This window comes from Staurois parvus, unplaced genomic scaffold (assembly GCF_062004578.1).
Source record: "Staurois parvus isolate SC_StPar_1 unplaced genomic scaffold, SC_StPar_1.0 ptg001034l, whole genome shotgun sequence".
NCBI lineage: Eukaryota > Metazoa > Chordata > Amphibia > Anura > Ranidae > Staurois > Staurois parvus.
The window spans coordinates 841,271-866,436 of record NW_028318830.1 but is presented as its reverse complement, the minus strand read 5'-3'; the positions used below and the strand labels follow the sequence as shown (position 1 = coordinate 866,436).

General features: G+C 43.5%; 1 protein-coding gene across 1 annotated transcript; it reads left to right on the top strand.

Annotated features, from left to right (window-relative positions):
* The first annotated feature begins 1,426 nt into the window (after positions 1 to 1,426).
* On the top strand, positions 1,427 to 23,271 carry LSM5 (LSM5 homolog, U6 small nuclear RNA and mRNA degradation associated). Its single transcript, XM_089657839.1, has 5 exons — positions 1,427 to 1,648; positions 1,739 to 1,834; positions 14,323 to 14,350; positions 16,750 to 16,822; positions 22,505 to 23,271. Exons 1-5 carry the CDS (start codon positions 1,603 to 1,605, stop codon positions 22,535 to 22,537), a joined length of 276 nt encoding a protein of 91 aa, XP_089513965.1. The 5' UTR covers positions 1,427 to 1,602; the 3' UTR covers positions 22,538 to 23,271.
* The last annotated feature ends 1,895 nt before the right edge of the window (positions 23,272 to 25,166 follow it).

Below are 25,166 nucleotides of genomic sequence, written 5' to 3'. Positions count from 1 at the left end.
GGTGGTAGTGTCATGGCGTGGGCATGTATGGCTGCCAATGGAACTGCTTCTCTTGTATTTATTGATGATGTGACTGCTGACAGAAGCAGCCGGATGAATTGTGAAGTGTTTCGGGAATATTATCGGCTCATATTCAGCCAAATGCTTCACAACTCATTGGACGCTTCACAGTGCAGATGGACAATGACCCAAAACAGACTGCAAAAGCAACCAAAGAGTTTTTTAAGGGAAAGAAGTAGAATGTTCTGCAATGGCCAAGTCAATCACCTGACCTGAATCCGATTGAGCATTTCATTTGCTGAAGACAAAACTGAAGGGAAAATGCCCCAAGAACAAGCAGGACCTGAAGACAGTTGCAGTAGAGGCCTGGCAGAGCATCACCAGGGATGAAACCCAGCGTCTGGTGATGTCTATGCGTTCCAGACTTCAGGCTGTAATTGACTGCAAAGGATTTGCAACCAAGTATTAAAAAGTGAAAGTTTGAATTATGAATATTATTCTGTCCCATTACTTTTCGTCCCTTTTTTGTTTTTTTCAGCCTAATGATGGCTTCACTGATAGTGACAGCTCTTTGGATCTCATCTTGAGAGTTGACAGCAACAGATTCCAGATGCAAATAGCACACTTTAAATGAACTCTGGACCTTTTATCTGCTCATTGTAATTGGGATAAAGAGGGAATAACACACACCTGGCCATGGAACAGCTGAGAAGCCAATTGTCCCATTACTTTTGGTCCCTTAACAAGTGGGAGGCACATATGCAAACTGTTGTAATTCCTACACCGTTCACCTGATATGGATGTAAATACCCTCAAATTAAAGCTGACAGTCTACAGTTAAAGCACATCTTGTTCGTTTCATTTCAAATCCATTGTGGTGGTGTATAGAGCCAAAAATGTTAGAATTGTGTCCATGTCCCAATATTTATGGACCTGACTGTAATTCCTGTATAATAGAATGTAAACAATCCCATGGCCTGTATGCTGGTCTCTGCTTTCCCTGCCCTCACACAGGTCTTTGTGTGTTCTGTATGTGATGCGGTGATGTGAACACATCTACATACATGTGGATTCTACATCCTTCAGCTTCCTATACATCACAGAGCCCCATAGGAACTACCTGTCCGCTCTGTAATGGCATCTAATTACATATCAGCTCCCCGCTGTGACATGCGCATTCTCCGCCTCATATTCCTCCCCTCAGCGGTATCCAGGCCCACACCACACACCAGTAGGCGGTTCCCACCTGCAGGACCCACATAACCACCCCGGCCTTCCGCCATTTCACACACACCCAGTAAATCCCGTTTTCTGATTCGTTATAGGCTATTATTCTCACGTGACCACTATAATCCGCGCCCCCTAACCATCCACGTTCTGTCATCATGTGACCAGTGTTATCCACGCCCCGTCTAACTTCCAGGTCATGACGCAAGATTACATCCATTTCTGCTGATCGATTGGCTCAGTCTGGCAGTCTGCGGCTGCGCACATGTGTGTCGGCGGTCGATTATATGCAGTTCCCGGAGGCGGATAATTCTAAAAGCGTGTAGGAAGCGTTGGCTCCGAGGATCGGTCCGGTGGAGGGAAGTGCTGCTGAACATGGCGGCCAATGCAACCACCAATCCGTCTCAGCTACTGCCGCTCGGTAATGGTCCCTGTTGTTGGGATGACAAGTCCCGGCGTGCTCGGTATCTCTACCCTCTCGTGTCCCTGACCTTGTCTTTTGTTTTCATAGAGCTGGTGGACAAATGTATAGGATCCCGAATTCACATCGTCATGAAGAGCGACAAGGAGATCGTCGGCACGCTGCTGGGGTTTGATGACTTTGTCAGTATCCTTTGTGCTGGAAATCTGACCTCTCCCCAGTCCCGGGTGTAAGCGCCCCGCAGTCCCGGGTGTAAGCGCCCCGCAGTCCCGGGTGTAAGCGCCCCGCAGTCCCGGGTGTAAGCGCCCCGCAGTCCCGGGTGTAAGCGCCCCGCAGTCCCGGGTGTAAGCTCTCCGCAGTCCCGGGTGTAAGCGCCCCGCAGTCCCGGGTGTAAGCGCCCCGCAGTCCCGGGTGTAAGCGCCCCGCAGTCCCGGGTGTAAGCGCCCCGCAGTCCCGGGTGTAAGCGCCCCGCAGTCCCGGGTGTAAGCGCCCCGCAGTCCCGGGTGTAAGCGCCCCGCAGTCCCGGGTGTAAGCGCCCCGCAGTCCCGGGTGTAAGCGCCCCGCAGTCCCGGGTGTAAGCGCCCCGCAGTCCCGGGTGTAAGCGCCCCGCAGTCCCGGGTGTAAGCGCCCCGCAGTCCTTGTAACATGATTTCCTATGGGACTCGTTCACAACTCCGTCTTCTCACCCGCTCTGATCTTTGGAAAGGGGTCAGGGACTCTTCTAACCACCTCCCGCCCGACATACAGTCCAATGACGGGCGCAAGGCGGTTCTCTCGTTCTGGGAGGGTATCATGACGTCCTCCCATTCTTACCGCTTATGCGCAGCTCAGGGAGCGATCAGCGGTGCGCTGTGTCTGTCAGACACACCGATCCACGGAAAGAGCTGAAGATGACGGCTTGGTCATGTGATCACAGCTGATCACGTGAACAGGGAAATGCCAGTTATCGGCATTTCTCTCCTCTTGAGCTGTCACACTGACAGAGGAGAGGAGAAAAGAGCCGGTAATCGGCTTTCCGCGGAGGGGAGATGTACACTGATCATCTGGGCACTGATGATCAGTGTAACCCCAGCAGTACCACCTATCAGTGCCTTGTGTCGGTGCAACATCAATGCCACATGTCAGTGCCTACCGGCGCACATCAATGCCACATGTCAGTGCCTACCGGCGCACATCAATGCCACATGTCGGTGCCTACCGGCGCACATCAATGCCACATGTCGGTGCCTACCGGCGCACATCAATGCCACATGTCAGTGCCTACCGGCGCACATCAATGCCACATGTCAGTGCCCATCTGGGCAGGAAGGGGGTAGAAGTGCCCTGTAGGCAGGGAGGGGGTAGAAGTGCCCTGTAGGCAGGGAGGGGGTAGAAGTGCCCTGTAGGCAGGGAGGGGGTAGAAGTGCCCTGTAGGCAGGGAGGGGGTAGAAGTGCCCTGTAGGCAGGGAGGGGGTAGAAGTGCCCTGTAGGCAGGGAGGGGGTAGAAGTGCCCTGTAGGCAGGGAGGGGGTAGAAGTGCCCTGTAGGCAGGGAGGGGGTAGAAGTGCCCTGTAGGCAGGGAGGGGGTAGAAGTGCCCTGTAGGCAGGGAGGGGGTAGAAGTGCCCTGTAGGCAGGGAGGGGGTAGAAGCGCCCTGTAGGCAGGGAGGGGGTAGAAGCGCCCTGTAGGCAGGGAGGGGGTAGAAGCGCCCTGTAGGCAGGGAGGGGGTAGAAGCGCCCTGTAGGCAGGGAGGGGGTAGAAGCGCCCGGTAGGCAGGGAGGGGGTAGAAGCGCCCGGTAGGCAGGGAGGGGGTAGAAGCGCCCGGTAGGCAGGGAGGGGGTAGAAGCGCCCGGTAGGCAGGGAGGGGGTAGAAGCGCCCGGTAGGCAGGGAGGGGGTAGAAGCGCCCGGTAGGCAGGGAGGGGGTAGAAGCGCCCGGTAGGCAGGGAGGGGGTAGAAGCGCCCGGTAGGCAGGGAGGGGGTAGAAGCGCCCGGTAGGCAGGGAGGGGGTAGAAGCGCCCGGTAGGCTAAGGGTTAAACGCAAAATGTTGTGTTTTGGTTCAATAGACTTCAACGGGGACGCTACAGAAATGCACGTAGTGCAGTTTTGTTTTTGTTTTTTTTTCCTTGTGTTTTAATACTGTGTGTGTGTGTGTGTATGTGTGTATATATATATATATATACACACACTATGTTGAAATGCATTTTTATTGCAAAATATATGAAAAAAAATTCTAAAAATACATTTTCAAATATACTGTAGGTCTTTAAAAGTACATTAAATCTACATATTTGGAATACATTTACAATTATATGTAAAAATGTTAAATTTTATGTTAAAAAAAATCAGAATATCTGAAAAAATATATTTTTCATATATTTTGTAATAAATAAAAACGCAATTCAACATGATATTTGGCCAAAATTGTAGTATTTCAAATATATATTAATATATTTGGGAAGAATATTTTTTTAAATCTTTTTCTTCCATGTGGGCCTCCCCCATAAAAATGTGTCAAAAACATGTTCAAAAATGCACCGCAGAAATGGATCAAATGCAAACAGTATAGGTGTGAACCCAGCCTTGTGGTTTAGGGCCTCATGCACACTGCAGCTGCCAAATGCCTGGTTTACGCGTGTTTGATGTTTGTTTTTTCCTGCCCCTAAATGTCCCTCTGTGTGTCCATGCACACATGGGCGTACAGGGGCAGAAATCTGAACGCATGAAAATCACATTCAGAAGGAGTGTTTGGGAAGAAGAAACACCTGACACGTCTAAACCCCCCCCCCCCCCCCAAACGCTAGGTACTTGAGTGTTCATTTCAATAAGCAGAATAAATTATTATTCCGGCCAATTAAACTATAACTACAGGCACATTTTTTTTTTTTTTTTAAAGTTTTGGATAGATTGGAGATGGATTCGAACCCCTGGCATTTTTTAATTTTTTTTTTATTGCTGTCTGTGCCCCGGTTCAGGAGATTCACCTTCCCTATTTGTCCTGATTACCATTATCATTGAAATGAAAAGAAAATCTAAAATTTTGGGTTGTCCCCAGAAAAGTAACCGGAGTCTTTCAATGGGGACACTAGTTCTGGAGGCCCCAAGGAGTTCCTTTTAATTTGCAGGGATTTCCTCACACTTCCTGTTCTATAGGACTGGAAGGGAAGAGACATCTCTGCAATGGGACACAGGTGACAGAAGAACTATTTTACTGAAAGAGTAGTTGATGCTTGGTATAAACGTCCAGCTGAGGTAGTGAGCCAGTCAGCAGTAAATGGCTTCAAACATGTTTGGGGAGAAGCATAGATCTATACTCAGACAAAAAGTTAACAACCCCCCCAAAAAAAAACAATCGGCAAACTCAATGGACCACTCAGTCTTTTTCCGCTGTTAGATTTTTTTTATTTTTTTTGACGGGTTATAACCATCTCTTGCTTTATCCAAATTTTGCTCTATTCCAATGAAAACAAAGTTTTGTCTCTTTGTTCTACTTTAACTACTTGCCAACCTCAGATAGACGAATGACGGCTACACTGCAGCCGGCTAGTTCTGGGTGGGCGTCATATGACGTCCTCCCAGAACACGCCCTCCTGCGCTCCCCCGGGGGCGCGCACCTGGCGATCTCCGTGATCACTGTGTCCTAAGGACACAGCTGATCACATGATGTGGTAAAAGGCCAATCACAGTGGCCTTTTACCACGTGATCCGTCGTGTCCAATGACACGCTGATCACCGGGAAATGCAATTTCCGGTTCTCGGCTGCACTTTCCTCACGCTGTCAGATCGTGAGGAAAGTACTGCCGAGAACCGGCAGTTGTCAGAGCAGTTGTTCTGCTCTTGTTCTGGCAGTTGTTCTGATCAGGGCCACCTGTCAGATTTTCGGAAAGTTTATTCATCCATGTGGACAGGCGGGTGTAAATAGAATTTGTCCAATTATACCTGCCTACCTCTGGGTCTGATCAGGTCCACTAAAAATAAAAATTGGTAGATCCATTATCTTCCATTTAGGTGGAGCGGATCAGAGGCAGCCTGGTGTAAACTGGCAACGTAGTGTATTTACACCCAGCTGCCCATAGAGGAGAGCGGGCTCTGCCCTTGTCTGCTCCGCATAAGAAGAGCGCACATGGATGTGTCATCCATCCATTCTTCTTCCATCAGAAGGTGATCAGCTCACAGATCCTCTGCTGATTGCAATGGAATCCACCCCATGTTTAACCAATACATTCCCGGCCAAAAGGCGGCCGGAAAAATGTATTGGATTTCTGGGTTGGATGCCAAATGGCGTCCTCCCGCACATGTTGTTGCGTTGATAAATATACTAAATAGCGAGTCGCTTATACTTTAACCACTTCTGGACCCCTCTATAGCAGATATACTACAGGGCAGCATGGGTGCGCAAATCACGTATATATACGTGTGTGTATGTATATATATTATCATTTCCGGGTAGGGGGCACGTGCCATTCCCGGCCGAGCATCTCCTACAGGAAGGAGAACTGTATGTAAACAATACAGTTATCCCTGTCAGCTCATACACATTGCTTTGGATGGCTGTGCATGGCACAGCCATGCAAAGCAGTGTGATTACGGTGAAGCATACACACAGAGCCTACAGTGAAACCGCTCACAGTTAACCCTTTGATTGCCCCTCTTAACTGTCACTGCGAGCCCCAGGTCCCGTTCTAACAATCGGGACTCCTGATTCTGGGCACATGATTGCTGTGATAGTCTCTAATTTGGCTATCAAAGTGATCAGTCACTATATAGCCTGCCCCCCTTGTTGGTGTTTTTGTTTTTTTTCTTTATGAATGGAGGCGAGAGATACATTGTATCTCTCTAATGCCTGGCATAGAGGGAAAAAAAATGTTTGTTTAAAAAACAAAAAAGATAAATGTTAAATAAAAGAATACCTAGATCAAGGTTTGATCTAGTTCAGTGCCAGGGTAAGTGGTTGGGTCAGGGTCAAAGGTCAGGATTTTTTTTTATTTTTTCCCTCTTTAATTGGTATTCGTGTCAGTGTGTTTTAGGTAAAAAGGGAAAATGCGCACTATTGTTTCTGGGCTGTACTACAGGTACAAATAACATACGCATATATGGTATCTCTGCAATCATCAAGAGCTGGAAAATTTATTTTGGGTTGTCTTTTGGTAGGTTATGGTAGTAACAAAAAACACAGAGCTAAATTTAAAATTTTTTTTTTTTTATTTATACTATTTTGGGCCAGTTTTCCTTTTGATAATGAAAAAAAAAAAAATCAGGAGATATACATTATCATTTACCACCAAATGAAAGCCCAATTTGTCCGGAAAAAAACGCAGTATGATTCACCTGGATGTACAAAGACGTTGTGATTTGTACGATTTTACTAACACATGGCAACGTTGCAGAATTGTGCTTGGGCAGGAAGGGGTTAAGTCAAAATGTGTGAAATGCCAAACAATGAGTCTTTTGATGACAAAAAACCTGATTATGATGAACCATGTTAATGTCCAAAATAATCCTCCACATGTGTAGTGAAATAGAGACTCTCATACCCACCACCATAAATAATGCTCTGCTCTTTACTGAATAGTTAGACCCCAGATTATAGGTGGTCTAAGGGCTCGTTCACACTTGACTGGCAAGCGTTGGTCCGGCGTTCGCGGAGCGGTTTTTAACGCTCTGCAAACGCTGCATGCGCGGTTCAGCGGCGTTTGCTAGGCGTTTGCTGAGCGTTAAAAACGCCCCACAAACACCTATAATGAAGTTTGAATGTTGTTACCGCTCTGCAAACGCCGGCCGGCACCATAGACTAGAATAGGAGGCTTCGACGCCTCCTGACTCGACCAGAGGCGTCCGTTTTTCCGCGACGCTACCGCTCCCGTTAGAACAGCACCGTGTGCTGCAATGGGCAGAATTGTCCGAGGCGTTTGGGAAGCGGTAAAAACGCTTCCCAAACGCCTTTCTGCCGCTTGCAAAAAAGGCTAGCGTGAACGTAGCCTAACGGAGCTTGATGCTGAACATATCTTGCTTGTAACATCCTAGATGGAAAAGAGGTGTCACAGATTTTGGTATCTCTCTCTTCCTCCCTTATTGTGATCTGCACGAGTATTATCCACTATTTGGATGATACTGCAAATAGTGTGATGACGTACAAATGATTTAGTAAAATAAAGGAAAAACACTTAAAAACTTCAAAGATAAATGAGCATGTAAGTTATAAACGCTGCTGGCGCCGATTCCAGACAAGACTGGGTGACGTTGGCTCAATCTCCGCCCAGCCCCGACATACGTTTCATCTCAATAGGTGTCGTCAAGGGGACCGCCTGACCCCTCGACAGCAAGTGTAGGTCATTAGGGCAGGATCCTTTTTTAACAGAAATCGGTTTATTAAAAGGCAAGAAACAGTATGAATTGTATTCTAAAGACTATGGGCACAATTCACTAAAGTTCGCATGCATTAGGATGGTCACGTGACCACTTAACACATGGTGAAAATGTAAATTCACTATTGCTTGCATGCAGAAAATCGCTCTGTAAATACTGTATAAGAAAGTTAACCACTTGCCGTCCAGAAGATTTACAACCCCCCCCCCCTTCCTGACCAGGTCGTTTTTTGCAATACGATGCTGCGTTACTTTAACCACTTGCCCTCCAGAGGATTTACCCCCCTTAATGACCACGCCTCTTTTTGCTACTCGGCGCTGCACTAATTCAACTGATAATTGCGCGGTCATGCAATGCTGCACCCAAACAAAATTTACGTCCTTATTTTCACACAAATAGAGCTTTCTTTCTGTGTATTTTGATCACCTGTGCGCTTTTTATTTTTCACGCTATAACCAAAAAAAGGCCAAAAAGTTTGAAGAAAAACTATATTTTTTTACTTTCAGCTATAAAAAATATATAGTAAACTCAGTCGGTTATAAATTTAGGCCAAAATGTATTCTGCTCCATGTTTTTGGTAAAAAAAATCCCAATAAGTGTATATTGATTGCTTTGTGTGGAAGTTATAGCGTCTACAAACTATGGTATAGATACTGCAATTTACGCCATTTTTCTGCTATACAGCGCTGCGCTAGTTTAATGGATAATTGCGCGGTCATGCAATACGGTACATAAATGGAATTTACATCCTTTTTTTACCCACAAATTGAGCTTTCTTTTGGTGGTATTTGATCGCCTGTGCAGTTTTTATTTTTTGCGCTATAAAAAAAAAAAAGGCTGACAATTTTGAGGAAAAAAACAATATTTTGGACTTTTTGCTATAAAACATGTCCAGTAAAAAAAAATGCAAAAATCAAATTTAGTCATAAATTTCTGCCAAAATGCATTCTGCGACATGTCTTTGTTAAAAAAAAAACCCAATATGTGTAAATTAATTGGTTTACGTGAAAGTTATAGCGTTTACAAATGGCGGGAAAGATACTGGGGTTTTTAATTTTTATTTATACTAATAATGGCGCCGATCAGCGACATATAGCGGCAATCAGCAACATATGGCGGCGACCAGCGACTTATGGCGGGACTGCGGCGGACATTCTGACACTGGGGGGGAACTGACTTGGGGTCACTGACATCCCCAGTGACACCAATACAGTGATCAGTGAAAAAAAACCACTGAAACTGTACTGTCACTGGGGAGGAAAGGGTTAACATTTTTAGAATTTGCTGTGTAAGGGGAGTGTTTTACTAGGGGGCGGGGGTGTGTACTGGACTGGGGGAGGGAGGGGGGAGCTGATCGAGGGAGAGAAACTCTTCTCTCCCTCTGCAGCTTGTCGGCGAACTGTCACAGAGCAGGGCTGTGTGTAAACAATGCAGCCCTGCTCTGTGTCAGTGATTACCGCTCATCGCGGGAAAACGGCCAGTAAAAACCGGCCGTGACCCGGCGGCGGAGACCCGCGGGAGGCGCGCGCCCCCTACCTGTTTTGAAGGCAGCCGTTTTAAAACGTGCTTTTGCCTACGAGTGCCGCCCTGCCACCGTTTATATGCGGTGGCTGGGCGGCATGTGGTTAACTGACGATTGCTCGATCATGCAACACTGTACATAAATGAAATTTTGTCTTTTTTCCACCACAAATAGAGCTTTCTTTTGATGGTATTTGATCACCTATGCATTTTTTTTGCTATAAACAAAGACTAACAATTTTGAAACTAAAGAAAAAAAAAACAATATTTTTGTCTTTGCTATATTAAAAATTTTTGTCATAAATTTAGGCCAAAATGTACATGTCTTTGCTTAAAAAAAAAAAAAAAAAATCCGAATGAGTGTATATTGGTTTGTGAAGGTTATAGCATCTACAAATCTACTGCAATTTCTATTTTTTTTATACTAGTAACGGCGGCGGGACTGCGGCAAGCAATCTGACACCTGGGGGGGACTAACTGCCACTGACTTCTACAGTGACACTAATATAGTGATCAGTGCTTATAAAAAGAACTGACACTGTGCTAATGAAAATGGGGCGATCAAAGGGTTAACTGTGTTAGGGAGTGATTGTGTTGTGTACTGTGTTGTGTTTTACTAGCAGACCTGCTGCTTTCTATCTCTCTGCTGTGCAGAGAGATGGAAAGCAGCAGGTCCATGCTGACAGGAGAGAGATCTGTGGTATTTACACACAGGTCTCTTCCTTTTCAGCTTTGCCGAAAATCGTTGTCCAGGACTCGGTGATTGACATCCTCAGTAGCCAATAGCAGCGCAGGTAGGGCGGCGTGCGGGAATGCAAAATCACGTATATTTAAGTGATTTTTGCCCAGCAAAGCCGCCCGTAGCAGTTCATCTACTATGGGGCGGCGGGAAAGGTAAGTAATCTATGATCTGCATAGGTATATCTTTGTCTAATTAATGTTTTTGTGTTGGGACAGGGTTGATTTGATCTAGGTATTTCTTAATTTTGTCGTCAAACATTTCGCAGACTAAATCACTACTATTTTAGTCGACTAAAATATGACTAAGACAGTTCAGATGACTAAAAAACGGCATTTAAGTCAAAAGACTACAACTTAAATAAAACCACATTGAAATTTGATGTCAAAATGAACATTTGGTTGTATATCATAACGGCTACATCTGCGTCTGTAGCGCATTTTCAAGCATGAATACCATAAATAGGTTATTCCTAGAGCTGGAAAGAGCAGGGCCCTCGATCCCCTCATGTACCACTATCCCCTCCCTCCTAGATTGTAAGCTCCAAGGATCAGGGCCCTCGATCCCCTCATGTACCACTATCCCCTCCCTCCTAGATTGTAAGCTCCAAGGATCAGGGCCCTCGATCCCCTCATGTATCACTATCCCCTCCCTCCTAGATTGTAAGCTCCAAGGATCAGGGCCCTCGATCCCCTCATGTACCACTATCCCCTCCCTCCTAGATTGTAAGCTCCAAGGATCAGGGCCCTCGATCCCCTCATGTTTTGCATTGTATTGGTATTGTTCTGTCACATGTTCTGTCCCCCTTTGTAATGTACAGCGCTGAGCCAACTATCGGCGCTTTATAAATACTGTATAATAATAATAATTTAGCTTTTTACTCCAGGAGTATATAATGAGTTTGGAAATTCTAGAGAAATGCTTAAATAATGACGTTTTAACTAAACCCATTAGATTTTTGTCGACTAAAATGCGACTAAAACAATTCAGATGACTACAATACAACTAAAACTAAAATGGCATTTTAGTCAAGACTATGACTAAAACTAAATCAAAATTTGATGTTAAAATGAACACTGCTGTTGAATCTGCTTTTGAGCATGGTACTCTCATACCGCCTCTAGATGGTGCTTTTTGCCATGTTTTAAATCTAATGTAGGGTTTTGTGTCTGCAGTGCTACCATTTGTACCAACATTCTAGTGGATTTAGGTGTACACTAAAAGTATTGTGAAAACTGGTAATTTGGCAAAACTGGTAAATTAAGTGGTAATTGCAAAACTGTTATTTGGTTATTTAGAAGTGTTTTTTTTGTTTTTTTTTCTTTTCTTTATGCTAGTGTTTGCAAACTTTACCTGGACACTTTTTTTTTTTTTTTTTTTGCACTGTAGCATTATTTAGTAACTTGAGATAAATCCACCTGTCATTTTGGTATGCAAGGTATAACTCTCTAGTCTAGTGCTTAGTTGACAGGGTCAGCTGGTCTACCCAAATCATGAGTGTTTGGTTATGTCAACTACAGTCAGGTCCATAAATATTGGGACATGGACACAATTCTAACATTCTTGGCTCTATACACCACCACAATGGATATGAAATGAAACAAACAAGATGTGCTTTACCTGCAGACTGTCAGCTTTAATTTGAGGGTATTTACATCCAAATCGGGTGAACAGTGTAGGAATTACAACAGTTTGCATATGTGCCTCCCACTTGTTAAGGGACCAAAAGTAATGGGACAGAATAATAATCATAAATCAAACTTTCACTTTTTAATACTTGGTTGCAAATCCTTTGTAGTCAATTACAGCCTGAAGTCTGGAACGCATAGACACCACCAGACGCTGGGTTTCATCCCTGGTGATGCTCTGCCAGGCCTCTACTGCAACTGTCTTCAGTTCCTGCTTGTTCTTGGGGCATTTTCCCTTCAGTTTTGTCTTCAGCAAGTGAAATGCATGCTCAATCGGATTCAGGTCAGGTGATTGACTTGGCCATTGCAGAACATTCCACTTCTTTCTCAGCTGTTCCATGGCCAGGTGTGTGTTATTCCCTCATTATCCCAATTGCAATGAGCAGATAAAAGGTCCAGAGTTCATTTCAAGTGTGCTATTTGCATTTGGAATCTGTTGCTGTCAACTCTCAAGATGAGATCCAAAGAGCTGTCACTATCAGTGAAGCCATCATTAGGCTGAAAAAACAAACCCATCAGAGAGATAGCAAAAACATTAGGCGTGGCCAAAACAACTGTTTGGAACATTCTTAAAAAGAAGGAACGCACCGGTGAGCTCAGCGACACCAAAAGACCCGGAAGACCACGGAAAACAACTGTGGTGGATGACCGAAGAATTCTTTCCCTGGTGAAGAAAACACCCTTCACAACAGTTGGCCAGATCAAGAACACTCTCCAGGAGGTAGGTGTATGTGTGTCAAAGTCACCAATCAAGAGAAGACTTCACCAGAGTGAATACAGAGGGTTCACCACAAGATGGAAACCATTGGTGAGCCTCAAAAACAGGAAGGCCAGATTAGAGTTTGCCAAACGACATGTAAAAAAGCCTTCACAGTTCTGGAACAACATCCTATGGACAGATGAGACCGAGATCAACTTGTACCAGAGTGATGGGAAGAGAAGAGGATGGAGAAGGAACTGCTCATGATCCTAAGCATACCACCTCATCAGTGAAGCATGGTGGTGGTAGTGTCATGGCGTGGGCATGTATGGCTGCCAATGGAACTGGTTCTCTTGTATTTATTGATGATGTGACTGCTGACAGAAGCAGCCGGATGAATTGTGAAGTGTTTCGGGAATATTATCGGCTCATATTCAGCCAAATGCTTCACAACTCATTGGACGCTTCGCAGTGCAGATGGACAATGACCCAAAGCAGACTGCAAAAGCAACCAAAGAGTTTAAGGGAAAGAAGTGGAATGTTCTGCAATGGCCAAGTCAATCACCTGACCTGAATCCGATTGAGCATGCATTTCACTTGCTGAAGACAAAACTGAAGGGAAAATGCCCCAAGAACAAGCAGGAACTGAAGACAGTTGCAGTAGAGGCCTGGCAGAGCATCACCAGGGATGAAACCCAGTGTCTGGTGATGTCTATGCGTTCCACACTTCAGGCTGTAATTGACTGCAAAGGATTTGCAACCAAGTATTAAAAAGTGAAAGTTTCATTTATGATTATTATTCTGTCCCATTACTTTTGGTCCCTTAACAAGTGGGGAGGCACATATGCAAACTGTTGTAATTCCTACACCGTTCACCTGATTTGGATGTAAATACCCTCAAATTAAAGCTGACAATCTGCAGTTAAAGCACATCTTGTTGGTTTCATATCAAATCCATTGTGGTGGTGTATAGAGCCAAAAATGTTAGAATTGTGTCCATGTCCCAATATTTATGGACCTGACTGTATGCTGGTATGTTTTGTCAAAGTAGTTTACCCAAAGGATCTACAGGATGAGGATAGTATACGGGACAAGAGGTTAGTTTTTTTTTGTTTTGGGTCCTATTTTAGGGGCAGAGTAAGTATGTTGTGGTCAAGGATGCAGGGATTTACTTCAGGACCCATCCACACCGGTAATGTTTTAATGCACGCTACTGCATTGCGAAGATGCAGCCAGTACACTTTGAATGGGCCCTCAGTGTGCCAATGCACAACATCATGCACAAAGCATTCACTTTGCAGGTGGGGTTTTCTTTTTCTTATTTTCTGTGTGCTGCACTACCATTCAAAATGAGTGCCAATACATGTGTACAGTGAGTTGTGTGTTGGGGTAACATGCATTAAAATGCAGGTTTTAGCACAATTATGATGATGGATAGATGTGAACCTGGCCTCACGTTTAAGTATTGCGGGGAGTTGAGGCAATCTGGTTACCCAATTCATATGTACTGTAGTGGTGGTAATAAAATGGCAGCGGCTGGTCCACTACTGATAACCCTACACAGCTTGGAATTTACATTGAAGAATAAGTAATTGACAGCACACTACTTACTTTTACTGCGTTTCCCTTTTTTTCTTTTTTTTCTCTCTTCTTTACTGGTTTCATCCTTTACCCTGCATTCCAGATATGGTCCTAGAGGATGTCACAGAATTGTGAGTATATGTGAAAAGCTAGCACATTTACCAATCTGGAAAAAAAAAACCTCATTCTAAGGCTGTTCTTGTCTTTACAGGGTTAGCTAGATCTGTCTACTTACCTATTGTGAAGCTGGTCAGGTCCCAGGATCAGCTGTCAATGGCGGTTTCTGTGTAGAGGAGGAGCAGACGACAGTGGATGCCCCATAGTAAGTTTATGGGTGACGTCCTAGCCATTTCTAGTCGTTGGTGATGGTCTCTCCTGTACACAGAAGCTGCCAGTGGAGACCGGAGCAGCTTCACGATAGGTAAGTATAGCCATCTTTTCTTTACAGGGTTAGATAGAATAGCCTTAGAATGGGGGTTGGAGTAGGTTTAGTTAGGTTTTATATGAATGTCAATCTTTAATCCCCTCAAAATGTTTTGATGAAAAAAATGTTGGAGCCGGAGGGCGTGCAAGCATCGCTTCCTTAGATCGGTGTGACCCTTGTCAGGTTTGTGTGTGGCTTGTAAAAATGTCAGTAAACAAAATTATTTTAAATCTTGTCTCCAGGCAAAACTTTTTTATTGGCGTGTAGCCTTTTCAATTTTTGTGCTTGCAATAGAAACAATTGAGTACTGTCCGTGATACTTTTTTTTATTTGCACTAACATACAATTTTGAGGACAAGCTTTCGGGGTATGTCCCCTTCTTCAGGTCCAAGCAGTACTGTACAAATCACAAAGTTTAAGCAGAATGTTAGAAGGGATGAAAAAAAATGGCTACAGATAGGATACAGCAAAAGCGAGCACATCTGCTCCTGTCTTGTGCTAGACAATATATGTGTCTAGCACAGATATTGGGCTGTCTCCGGAATGGGTCACCTGATCATTGTGATAGCCTCTGATTGGCTATCACAGTGATCATTCACTGGGCAGCCTGCCCCTGTGTTTTTAAGTGTTCTTGCATGGCGACCACTTCCTGTTATCTCACATATATATTATTATTATAGCCAAATTTACACCCTAACTCCTCCCACAGTTTTTACACTACATAGACAGTAATATACCGAAACGTGCGGATTGTTCCCGAACAATCGGGAACAATCCGCACGTTCCGGTATATTACTGTCTATGTAGTGTAAAAACTGTGGGAGGAGTTGTGGGACTTTGTGGAACGTTTCGCCGAATGGTTCATGAAATATCGGCGTTTTTGTGGTGAAATTGGTCCCATAGGAATGAATGGCGGAATGTTCAAAACTAGAGTGTGAGCTGAAAAATCAGGACATGATTTCTAAACTGCCATCACTCCCTCATTTTCAAGCCCACCTACACAAATCTTATATCAAAACGTTCAGCTATCCCTGCTGCCACTAAAAATGTCCACAGCTAAGCCATAGTCCTGATAGTTTTCACAATATGACCATTTGTTTGCAACTCACGCTGCCCATTGACATTCATTGAAACTCCACTCTAGCCACCTCAAATTTTTAAAAGTTGAAATGCATTTCTCATTCTATCAAGCTTGCCATGTGCACTTTTTAAATTTGATCAATCAATTGGTTAGTGTAATGTTCACTATCTTTACTCACTCCAAACACTCCACACAAGTTACTCCGCCCACTCCACCCACTCCAGTTGTAGACTACTGGTGGAGGCAAGAACACTTCACTTTCCCCAGAAATTGTAACTTTTCTAGTTTTTGTTTTGTTATTTCTCTCTGAATGGGGGCAAGAAACCTTGTTTCTCTCTCATGCAGGTAGAATGTAAACAAATGTGTGTAGTAAAACTAGATCAATGTTATACCTAGGTCAGTGTTAGGGTCAAGTCAGGGTCAAAGGTCATGATCAGTAAATTTGGGGCAGGATTTAAAAAAAAAAAAAAAAAAAAGTTTTTAAAATTCGTGTCGGGTGTTTTTGGTAGGATAAAAAAAAATGTGCACTATTGTTTCTGGGCCTTACTACGGGTATAAATAACATACACATGTGGTATCGCTGTGATCAGCAGGAGAATTTATTTCGGGTTGTTCTTTGGTGGTAGTTTATGGTAGTAGCAAGAAATATACAGCTACATTAAAAAAAAAAAAAAAAAAAAAAAAATATATATATATATATATATATATATATATATATGGGGAGAGGAGAGAGAGAGAAGGGGGGGGGAGAGAGGGAGATTTTTTTTTTTTTGGTTCAATTTTGGGCCAGTTTTCCCTTGATAAAAAATAAAATCAGGAAATATCTGTTACCATTTACCACCATAAAAAACCCCAATTTGTACTGAAAAAAACCAAGGTAAAATCCACCTGGATACGCACAGTTGTGATGTGTAGTTTTGCGAGCACATGTTAAAGATGGAAAATTGTGTTTATGCATTAAGATTTGTTTTACCTTTAGTCAATAAGGGGTTAATATGATGTTTTTTTTCTTCTTCACTTTTTAGTGAGATCACACCTGAGGGAAGACGAATTACAAAACTCGATCAAATTCTGCTAAATGGAAACAATATAACCATGGTAAGTTACCAAACTATTATGGGGTTATTAACTAAAACTGGAGAGTGTGTAATCTGGTGCAGCTCTGCATAGAAACCAATCAGCTTCCAGGTTTTAACAAGCTGAAATTAGATTGGCTACTATGCACTGCTGCACCAGATTCTGAAGGCACCAGTTTTAGTAAATGTACCTCTGTGCATTTTCACAAATAACATGGCACTATTCCCCAGCTTTGCCTGTGGCATCTAAAACCATACTTTGTGAAAATGTTTCCAATAACTGTATAGTGGCACATCAGCCTGCGACCACATTACTGTAGTATATAAAATACCTTTACTTTTTGCGGCAGACTAATACCATCTTGTACAATGAAAGACTTCTTTACTAGTCTAGTTCATCATCTGCGGCACGCTGCTATACAAATTTATACCCCCCTTCCCACCACACTGGTGGGAAACCTTATATTTCAAATGCATCATTGGCTACTAGATATGTATAATTTCATCGCTTTCTAGAAACAAATTGCTATGTATGTGAATGCAGTTTGTCATGGAATTGGAATATTAAAATCTGGAGCTGATGAAATTTGTATGTTGCCATTAAAGCACAACTAAACCCTCCAATCGTTTAGAGCCAAGGAAGCTGCCATCTTAGCCGCTGTATGATCTGCAGTTTTCATGATGCTGCGCAGGTGGTCCGCTATGGCGCCAGAGTCTTTAAAGGAGAAGTACAGCCAAAGCTCTTTAGGCTGTACTTCTCTGTGGATCACAGGAGTGCAGTTCATTCTGCAATCCTGTGACCCGTTTTTCAGCTGACAACGGGTTGAAGTCATTTAGCCGGTCCAAGCTGGGGAAAGATCCTGACTTAAGTTGGAATCCACTCCAGAGTCTGCAGCGGCACCTGGCTCAGTGATCTGCTGAGAGCCTTCCTCACCCTCCACAGCCCTGCGCTCCAGTGAATTATCATTCAAGGCATCCCTTGATTGTAGCTGCTTTGGAAAACTCTTAAATTGGTGAATTTAGTTTCGTTGTAAGAATCGTAATAAGTGTCACTGTGCAATAAAAGATTATACGGATCAACAAAAAGCAAGCTTGCACTCTGTTAACACCTAAAGTTAAGAAGAAAAAAAAAATCAGGAACATATATAAATTGAGTGCAGCATTTTATACATTATGAAAAAGTGCAGCGCTAATAAACAAATTAAATGTGCTATATCAAAGACTGGCCACACCCTCAAATAGACAGTATGAAGTCCATAGGAACAATTTCCGATAAATGACAAATGGATGAAATGGTGACTTTGTTACTCACAGTGAGGCACTCATCAAAACCGTGGAGGAAATATAAGAAATGCGCACTCACCAGATGCGCATTAGGTAAGCGCAATATTAATAGCCAGAGGTCCCCTCTTATCCTGTGGAACGTGCAGTTCACACTGGACAGGCTGTCCCACAATACTGGCGCCTCAAGAGATCTTCTCTACTGGTGGAAGCTGCGATGGGGTCAGCTTATATGAGTCACTCTCCTCTGGGCCTCAGGGTGGTCACCATATGGTCCTGGGGGGTTAAATGCTCGATGTGGAGCAGAGAATAGTGGCCATAGTGTAGTAGGTCAAAATATTAATTATTTTATTATTGGTTAAAAGTGATGAACATACATAAAAGCAAATGGAGGCTATCGCCAATGAAATGTAGACAAAGCATGCAGCAAAACTGTTCATAAACAATTTAGAAAAACTGACCAGCTGGATAGTTATGGGGGCCACCGGACCTCCTTGATCCGGTGGCGTGACGTCTCAGGCATGTATGGCTCCTCCTTACATTTTATACATGGCTCAAAAAAAATGAATTGACTTGATGTTATACTCTGCTTAATAAGTGTTAACTCCTGGGATATTGATCTGGTCAGGTAAGTAGTAGAGGGGGTTGTTGATCAGTTTCAGCTGCTTTGGTGTTAATGAAATTCACAACAGGTGCCCTAGATGCGCAACAATGAGATGACCCCCTAAAACAGGAATGGTTTTACAGGTGAAGGCCATGGACATTTTTTTTTTTTTTTTGTCCCTACTCCTCTTTTCTAACTTTTTTTCAGTAGTTTCGCATTTGGCTCGGGTCAGTGTCACTCCTGGTAGCATGAGGCCATACCTGGACCCTACAGAGGTTGCACAGGAAGTCCAACGCCTCCAGGATGGTACATCAATATGTGCTATTGCCAGAAGGTTTGCTTTGTCTCCCAGCACAGTCTCGAGAGCATGGAGGAGATTCCAGGAGACCGGCAGATACTCTAGGAGAGCTGGACAGGGCCATAGAAGATCCTTAACCCATCGGCATGACTGGTATCTACTCCTTGGTGCAAGGAGGAACAGGATGAGCACTGCCAGAGCCCTACAAAATGACCTCCAGCAGGCCACTGGTGTGAATGTCTCTGACCAAACAATCAGAAACAGACTTCATGAGGGGTGGCCTGAGGGCCTCTAGTGGGACCTGTGCTCACTGCTCAGCACCATGGTGCTTGATAGGTATTTACCATTGAACAACAGAATTGGCAGGTCCACCACTGGCGCCCTGTGCTTTTCACAGATGACCCTGAGCACATGTGACAGACATGAAAAGGCCTGGAGAAGCTGTAGAGAATGTTATGCTGCCTGTAACATCGTTCAGCATGACCGTTTTGGTGGTGGGTCAGTGATGGTCTGGGGAGGCATATCCATGGAGGGATGCACAGACCTCTACAGGCTAGACAATGGGGCCCTGACTGCCATTAGGTATCAGGATGAAATCTTTGGACCCATGGTCAGACCCTACGCTGTTGCAGTGGGTCCTGGGTTGCTCCTGGTGCACGACAATGCCTGGCCTCGTGGCGAGAGTATGCAGGCAGTTCCTGGAGGATGAAGTAATTGATACCATTGAATGACCCCCACACTCGCCTGACCAAAATCCAATAGAACACCTCTGCGATATCATGTTTCGGTTGGGATATCATGTTTCGGTCTATCCGATGCTGCAGGATGCATGCACCAGGTTGCACCTCAGACTGTCCAGGAGCTTAGTGATGCCCTGGTCCAGATATGGAAAGAAATACCCCAGGACACCGTCCATCGTATCATTAGGAACATGTCCCAATGTTGTCAGGCATGCATACAAGCATGTGGGAGCCATAAATACTTCTATTGTAGTGTGTACCATTTTTGAGTTGCTGCAAATATTTCACAGCAAAATGGACTAGCCTGCTGAATCATTTCTTCACTTTGATTTTTTGGTGTTTGTAGGTTGATAATGTTCATTTTCATCAAAGAGGGCTGAATTCAAATGATGGGGCATCCTTACTTTTCTAACACAATACCCAGTCTATATCAGTACAGATATCCAACATAATATATTTCCCCATTGAGATCTGACGTATTTTGAAAGTGTTCCTTTTAATATTTTTGAGCAGTGTATATTAAACCTCACCACTATCGTGCAATAAAGTTCATGTTGAAAAAAAATGTGTAATCAAGTTCATGTATCCAAAGAAGCGAATAAACAAATCTATGAACAAAAAAATCTGTGCAATCTTTAGTCTCCTTTCCAGCACCACCACACTGTGTATGTAAATCTTCTCATTTCTAAATTGGCCTACAAATCATAAGAGTTCTGGAAAGGCACAATGGTAGCTCTAATGGAGGTGATGGCATACAATTCCAGCGCCGTGGATCACCACAAAACACCAATCCACTACCATCCAAGAGGCTCAGTCCATATTCAATGCCCCTCAAAGCAATGATACCATATCTGTTGGTTGAGGACACTTGAGAAGGGTAAACTTATCTGATCCTTACGTTAATAATTTCACCTCTCAGTCACTGTGCTCTTCCCCTATCAGCATGTATCTTGCACTGCAGTGCTACTGATCGTCTTCTTTTGCTGTTTATCCCTCTCCCAGTTTGAGCTCTGTACAGTGGACTGTAAGAGGATGATGAGCTTTTTGTTCAGATTAATTTATTCACTTCTTTTTGGACACATGAACTTTATTATACAGTTTTTGAATGTTTGCCCACTCACAAAGAAATGATCAGTCTAAAAATTCAAATGTTCGGTGTATTGTAAAACTGAGAGACAGAATTTAAACAAAAAATTCAAAAGAAATGCATGTCTAACAAATGATGCACTGATTTGCATGTTCATGAGGGAAATAAGTATGTGATCCCCTATCATTCAGCAGGATTTCTGGTTACCAGGTGTCTTTCATACAGGTAAAAAGCTGAGATTAGAAGCAGTCTCTTAAAGGGAGTGCTGCTAATCTTGGTTTGTTACCTGTATAAAAGAGACCTGTCCACAGGAGCAATCAAACAATCAGATTCCAAACTCTCCACCATGGCAAAGACCAAAGAGCTGCGCAAGGATGTCAGGGACAAAATTGTAGACCTACACTGGACTGGGTTAAAAAACTATCTCCAAGCAGCTTGGTGAGAAGGTGACAACAGTTGGTGCAATCATTAGCAAATGGAAGAAACACCAAACAACTGTCAGTCTCCCTAGGTCTGGTGCACCGTGCAAGATCTCACCTCGTGGAGTGTCAATGATCATGAGAACAGTGAGGAATCATCCCAGAACTACACGTGAGGATCTTGTCAATGATCTCCAGGCAGCTGGGACCACAGTCACCAAGAAAACAATTGGTAACACACTACGCTGACAAGGATTGAAATCCTGCGGTGCCCGCAAGGTCCCTCTGCTCAAGAAAGCACATGTCCAGGCCCATCTGAAGTCTGCCACTGAACATCTGAATGTTGCAGAGGAGGACTGGTTGGAAGTGTTGAGTTGATGCCAAAGAGCTCGATTTTGGTCTCATCTGGCCACAACTCGCCGTGTTTGAAGGAAGAGGAATGCTGCCTATGACCCCAAGAACACCATCCCAACTGTCAAATGTGGTGGAAACATTCTACTTTGGGGGTGTTTTTGTGCTAAGGGGACAGGACAACTGCACTGCATCAAAGGGGCGATGGACGGGGCAATGTACCATCAAATTTTGGGTGAGAACCTTCTTCCCTCAGCCAGGGCCTTGAAGATAGATTGTGGATGGGTGTTCCAGCATGACAATGACCCAAAACACATGGCCAAGGCAACAAAGGAGTGGCTCAAGAAGAAGCACATTAAGGTCCTGGAGTGGCCTAGCCAGTCTCCAGACCTTCATCCGATTAAAAATCTGGCAACCCGAACTTTCAGCTCCCTCCACAAACATCAGCCACCAAACCTTAATGACTTGGAGAGGATCTGCCAAGAGGAGTGGGCCAAAATCCCTTCTGAGATGTGTGCAAACCTGGGGGCCAACTCCAGGAAACGTCTGACCTCTGTGATTGCCAACAAGGATTTGCCGCCAAGTACTAAGTCATGTTTTGTGAAAGGGATCAAATACTTTTTTCCTTTATGAACATGCAGATCAGTCATCATTTGTTAGACATGCATTTCTGCTGAATTGTTTGTTGCTGTTCTGTGTTTCAGCGTTGCAATACACCTACCATTCGATTTTTAGACCGATCATTTCTTTGTGAGCAGGCAAACATTCAAACTCAGGGATCGAATACTTATTTCCTTCATTGTGGGAGAGAGAGAGATATCTGTATCGATATTCCAGTTTTAAGAATGGAAAATTCTCAACTATGTTCTTATTTTCATATTTCACATTTGATGCGTGTGGTTTTTTTTTTTTCCCTCATCATAGCTTGTACCTGGAGGCGAAGGTCCTGAAGTATGAATGGGTTGTGAAGTTCAACAATCCATCAATTCCCCATCCTGTATATTACAGTGGAACTGGCTGCCCTGGCATCGGAAGAATGTGTGTATTATGGGCACAGAAGTGAAATATCTTCAGAGATGGCTTATGAAAGGATTAAAATATATCTAAAGACAAAACTTTTTCATTTTGGATAAAGTAGGAAATGGATAGAAATCCTGGTGTGTTTTTTTTCTATCTGTTGCATTTAAGAGATTCTCCTTCATTTAATTTCCAAATTTTCTAGAAAGTGGGATACATTCACTCTTGTCCAGTTTTCATTGGACCACGTTGTCTGTTAGATTCCCCTTCTATTCCTGTTCTACTGACATCTCAAAATTTTGGATATATTTCCAGTGAGAAAGGTCATCTAGTGGGAACACAAAAAACTGAAAAAAAAGCCTAACGGGTTCTAACCCCCTCACCACACTATCCAAAACTATAAAAAAAAAAAAAGTCTTGCTTTTAGATGCATTTCAACATTTTTGGATTTGAAATTGGTTTCTAATGTAAAGTTTTAGGTTTTGTTATGGAAAATGACAGACTCTTAAAATGAGCTTGGTATCACCTTGTCATATTTAAAAAAAATGCAACTTTGAAAAAAAAAAAAAAAGCATGATTAGTGAATAAACTTATTTAAGTTCTATGGAGCCATTTTATTAACATTTTTTCTTAAGAAAATATTATTTTCCGAAAATAAATGTTCTTAGAAACAAGTTGAATCGTGTTGTTTTTCTATATATACGTGACTTTCTGTAGCTTTTCTTGTGTGGTTCACTTTTACTTCCCTATAGGATTGTACTTGTATTTCCCTATAGCACTGCAGTTTGAATTTAAGGGCCAGTTCACACCACATGCAGGCCAGTGCGGGGGTTTTTTTTTTTCTGCATCCAAAACGCATTGATGGTAGGTTACATGGTTTCTAATGGCATAGTCCACTCCAGTGCAGTCAGTTCTTGTGTGTTCCAGAAAAAAAAGTAGAGCTTGCTGCATTTTTTTTCTTCACTGAGCTGTACTGGAATGCAGTAAAATGCACTGGAACACACATTTCCTTGTTTAAGTTGAAGAAAAAGAGAGTGGAAAAAATGAACTGGAACGCATCAAAAACGCACCAGAACGCATCAAAAACATGCATAGAGAAACTCATCCAGGACACACCCGGACTGCATTTCTATGGTGTGAACCAGTCCTAAGGCATCATTCACACTGACAATTTACAAACAGCTGCTACTTGCAGTAACAATCACCTGCAGCCATTCTGCCCATGTGAATGAATGATAAGCTGACAGCAGCAATGGCTGTCTGTGGGTAAACGCACATGCATCAGTTTTCCGGGGTTAGAGATGGATGATCACCACAGGATGCAGAAAGTTATGTCAAGGTTTGGATATCTGCCTCTAACCGTAGGTAACGTTTCCATGTGTGGATACATGTGAACATCAATGGGTGCTTTGTCTCAAAGTAATGACAGTCTGAAAGGAGCCACTCAGCCTGTATAAATACACCTGTTATCTCAGCCTCAAGGATCTGCCGATTCTTGCCACTGGAATCCAGTACAGTCAGGTCCATAAATATTGGGACATGGACACAATTCTAACATTTTTGGCTCTATACACCACCACAATGGATTTGAAATGAAACAAACAAGATGTGCTTTAACTGTAGACTGTCAGCTTTTATTTGAGGGTATTTACATCCAAATCAGGTGAACGGTGTAGGAATTACAACAGTTTGCATATGTGCCTCCCACTTGTTAAGGGACCAAAAGTAATGGGACAATTGGCTTCTCAGCTGTTCCATGGCCAGGTGTGTGTTATTCCTTCTTTATCCCAATTACAATGAGCAGATAAAAGGTCCAGAGTTCATTTCAAGTGTGCTATTTGCATTTGGAATCTGTTGCTGTCAACTCTCAAGATGAGATCCAAAGAGCTGTCACTATCAGTGAAGCCATCATTAGGCTGAAAAAACAAACCCATCAGAGAGATAGCAAAAACATTAGGCGTGGCCAAAACAACTGTTTGGAACATTCTTAAAAAAAGAAACGCATCGGTGAGCTCAGCAACACCAAAAGACCCGGAAGACCACGGAAAACAACTGTGGTGGATGAGCGAAGAATTCTTTCCCTGGTGAAGAAAACACCCTTCACAACAGTTGGCCAGATCAAGAACACTCTCCAGGAGGTAGGTGTATGTGTGTCAAAGTCAACAATCAAGAGAAGACTTTACCAGAGTGAATACAGAGGGTTCACCACAAGATGGAAACCATTGGTGAGCCTCAAAAACAGATAAGGCCAGATTAGAGTTTGCCAAACGACATGTAAAAAAGCCTTCACAGTTCTGGAACAACATCCTATGGACAGATGAGACCGACATCAACTTGTACCAGAGTGATGGGAAGAGAAGAGTATGGAGAAGGAACTGCTCATGATCCTAAGCATACCACCTCATCAGTGAAGCATGGTGGTGGTAGTGTCATGGCGTGGGCATGTATGGCTGCCAATGGAACTGCTTCTCTTGTATTTATTGATGATGTGACTGCTGACAAAAGCAGCCGGATGAATTCTGAAGTGTTTCGGGAATATTATCTGCTCATATTCAGCCAAATGCTTCAC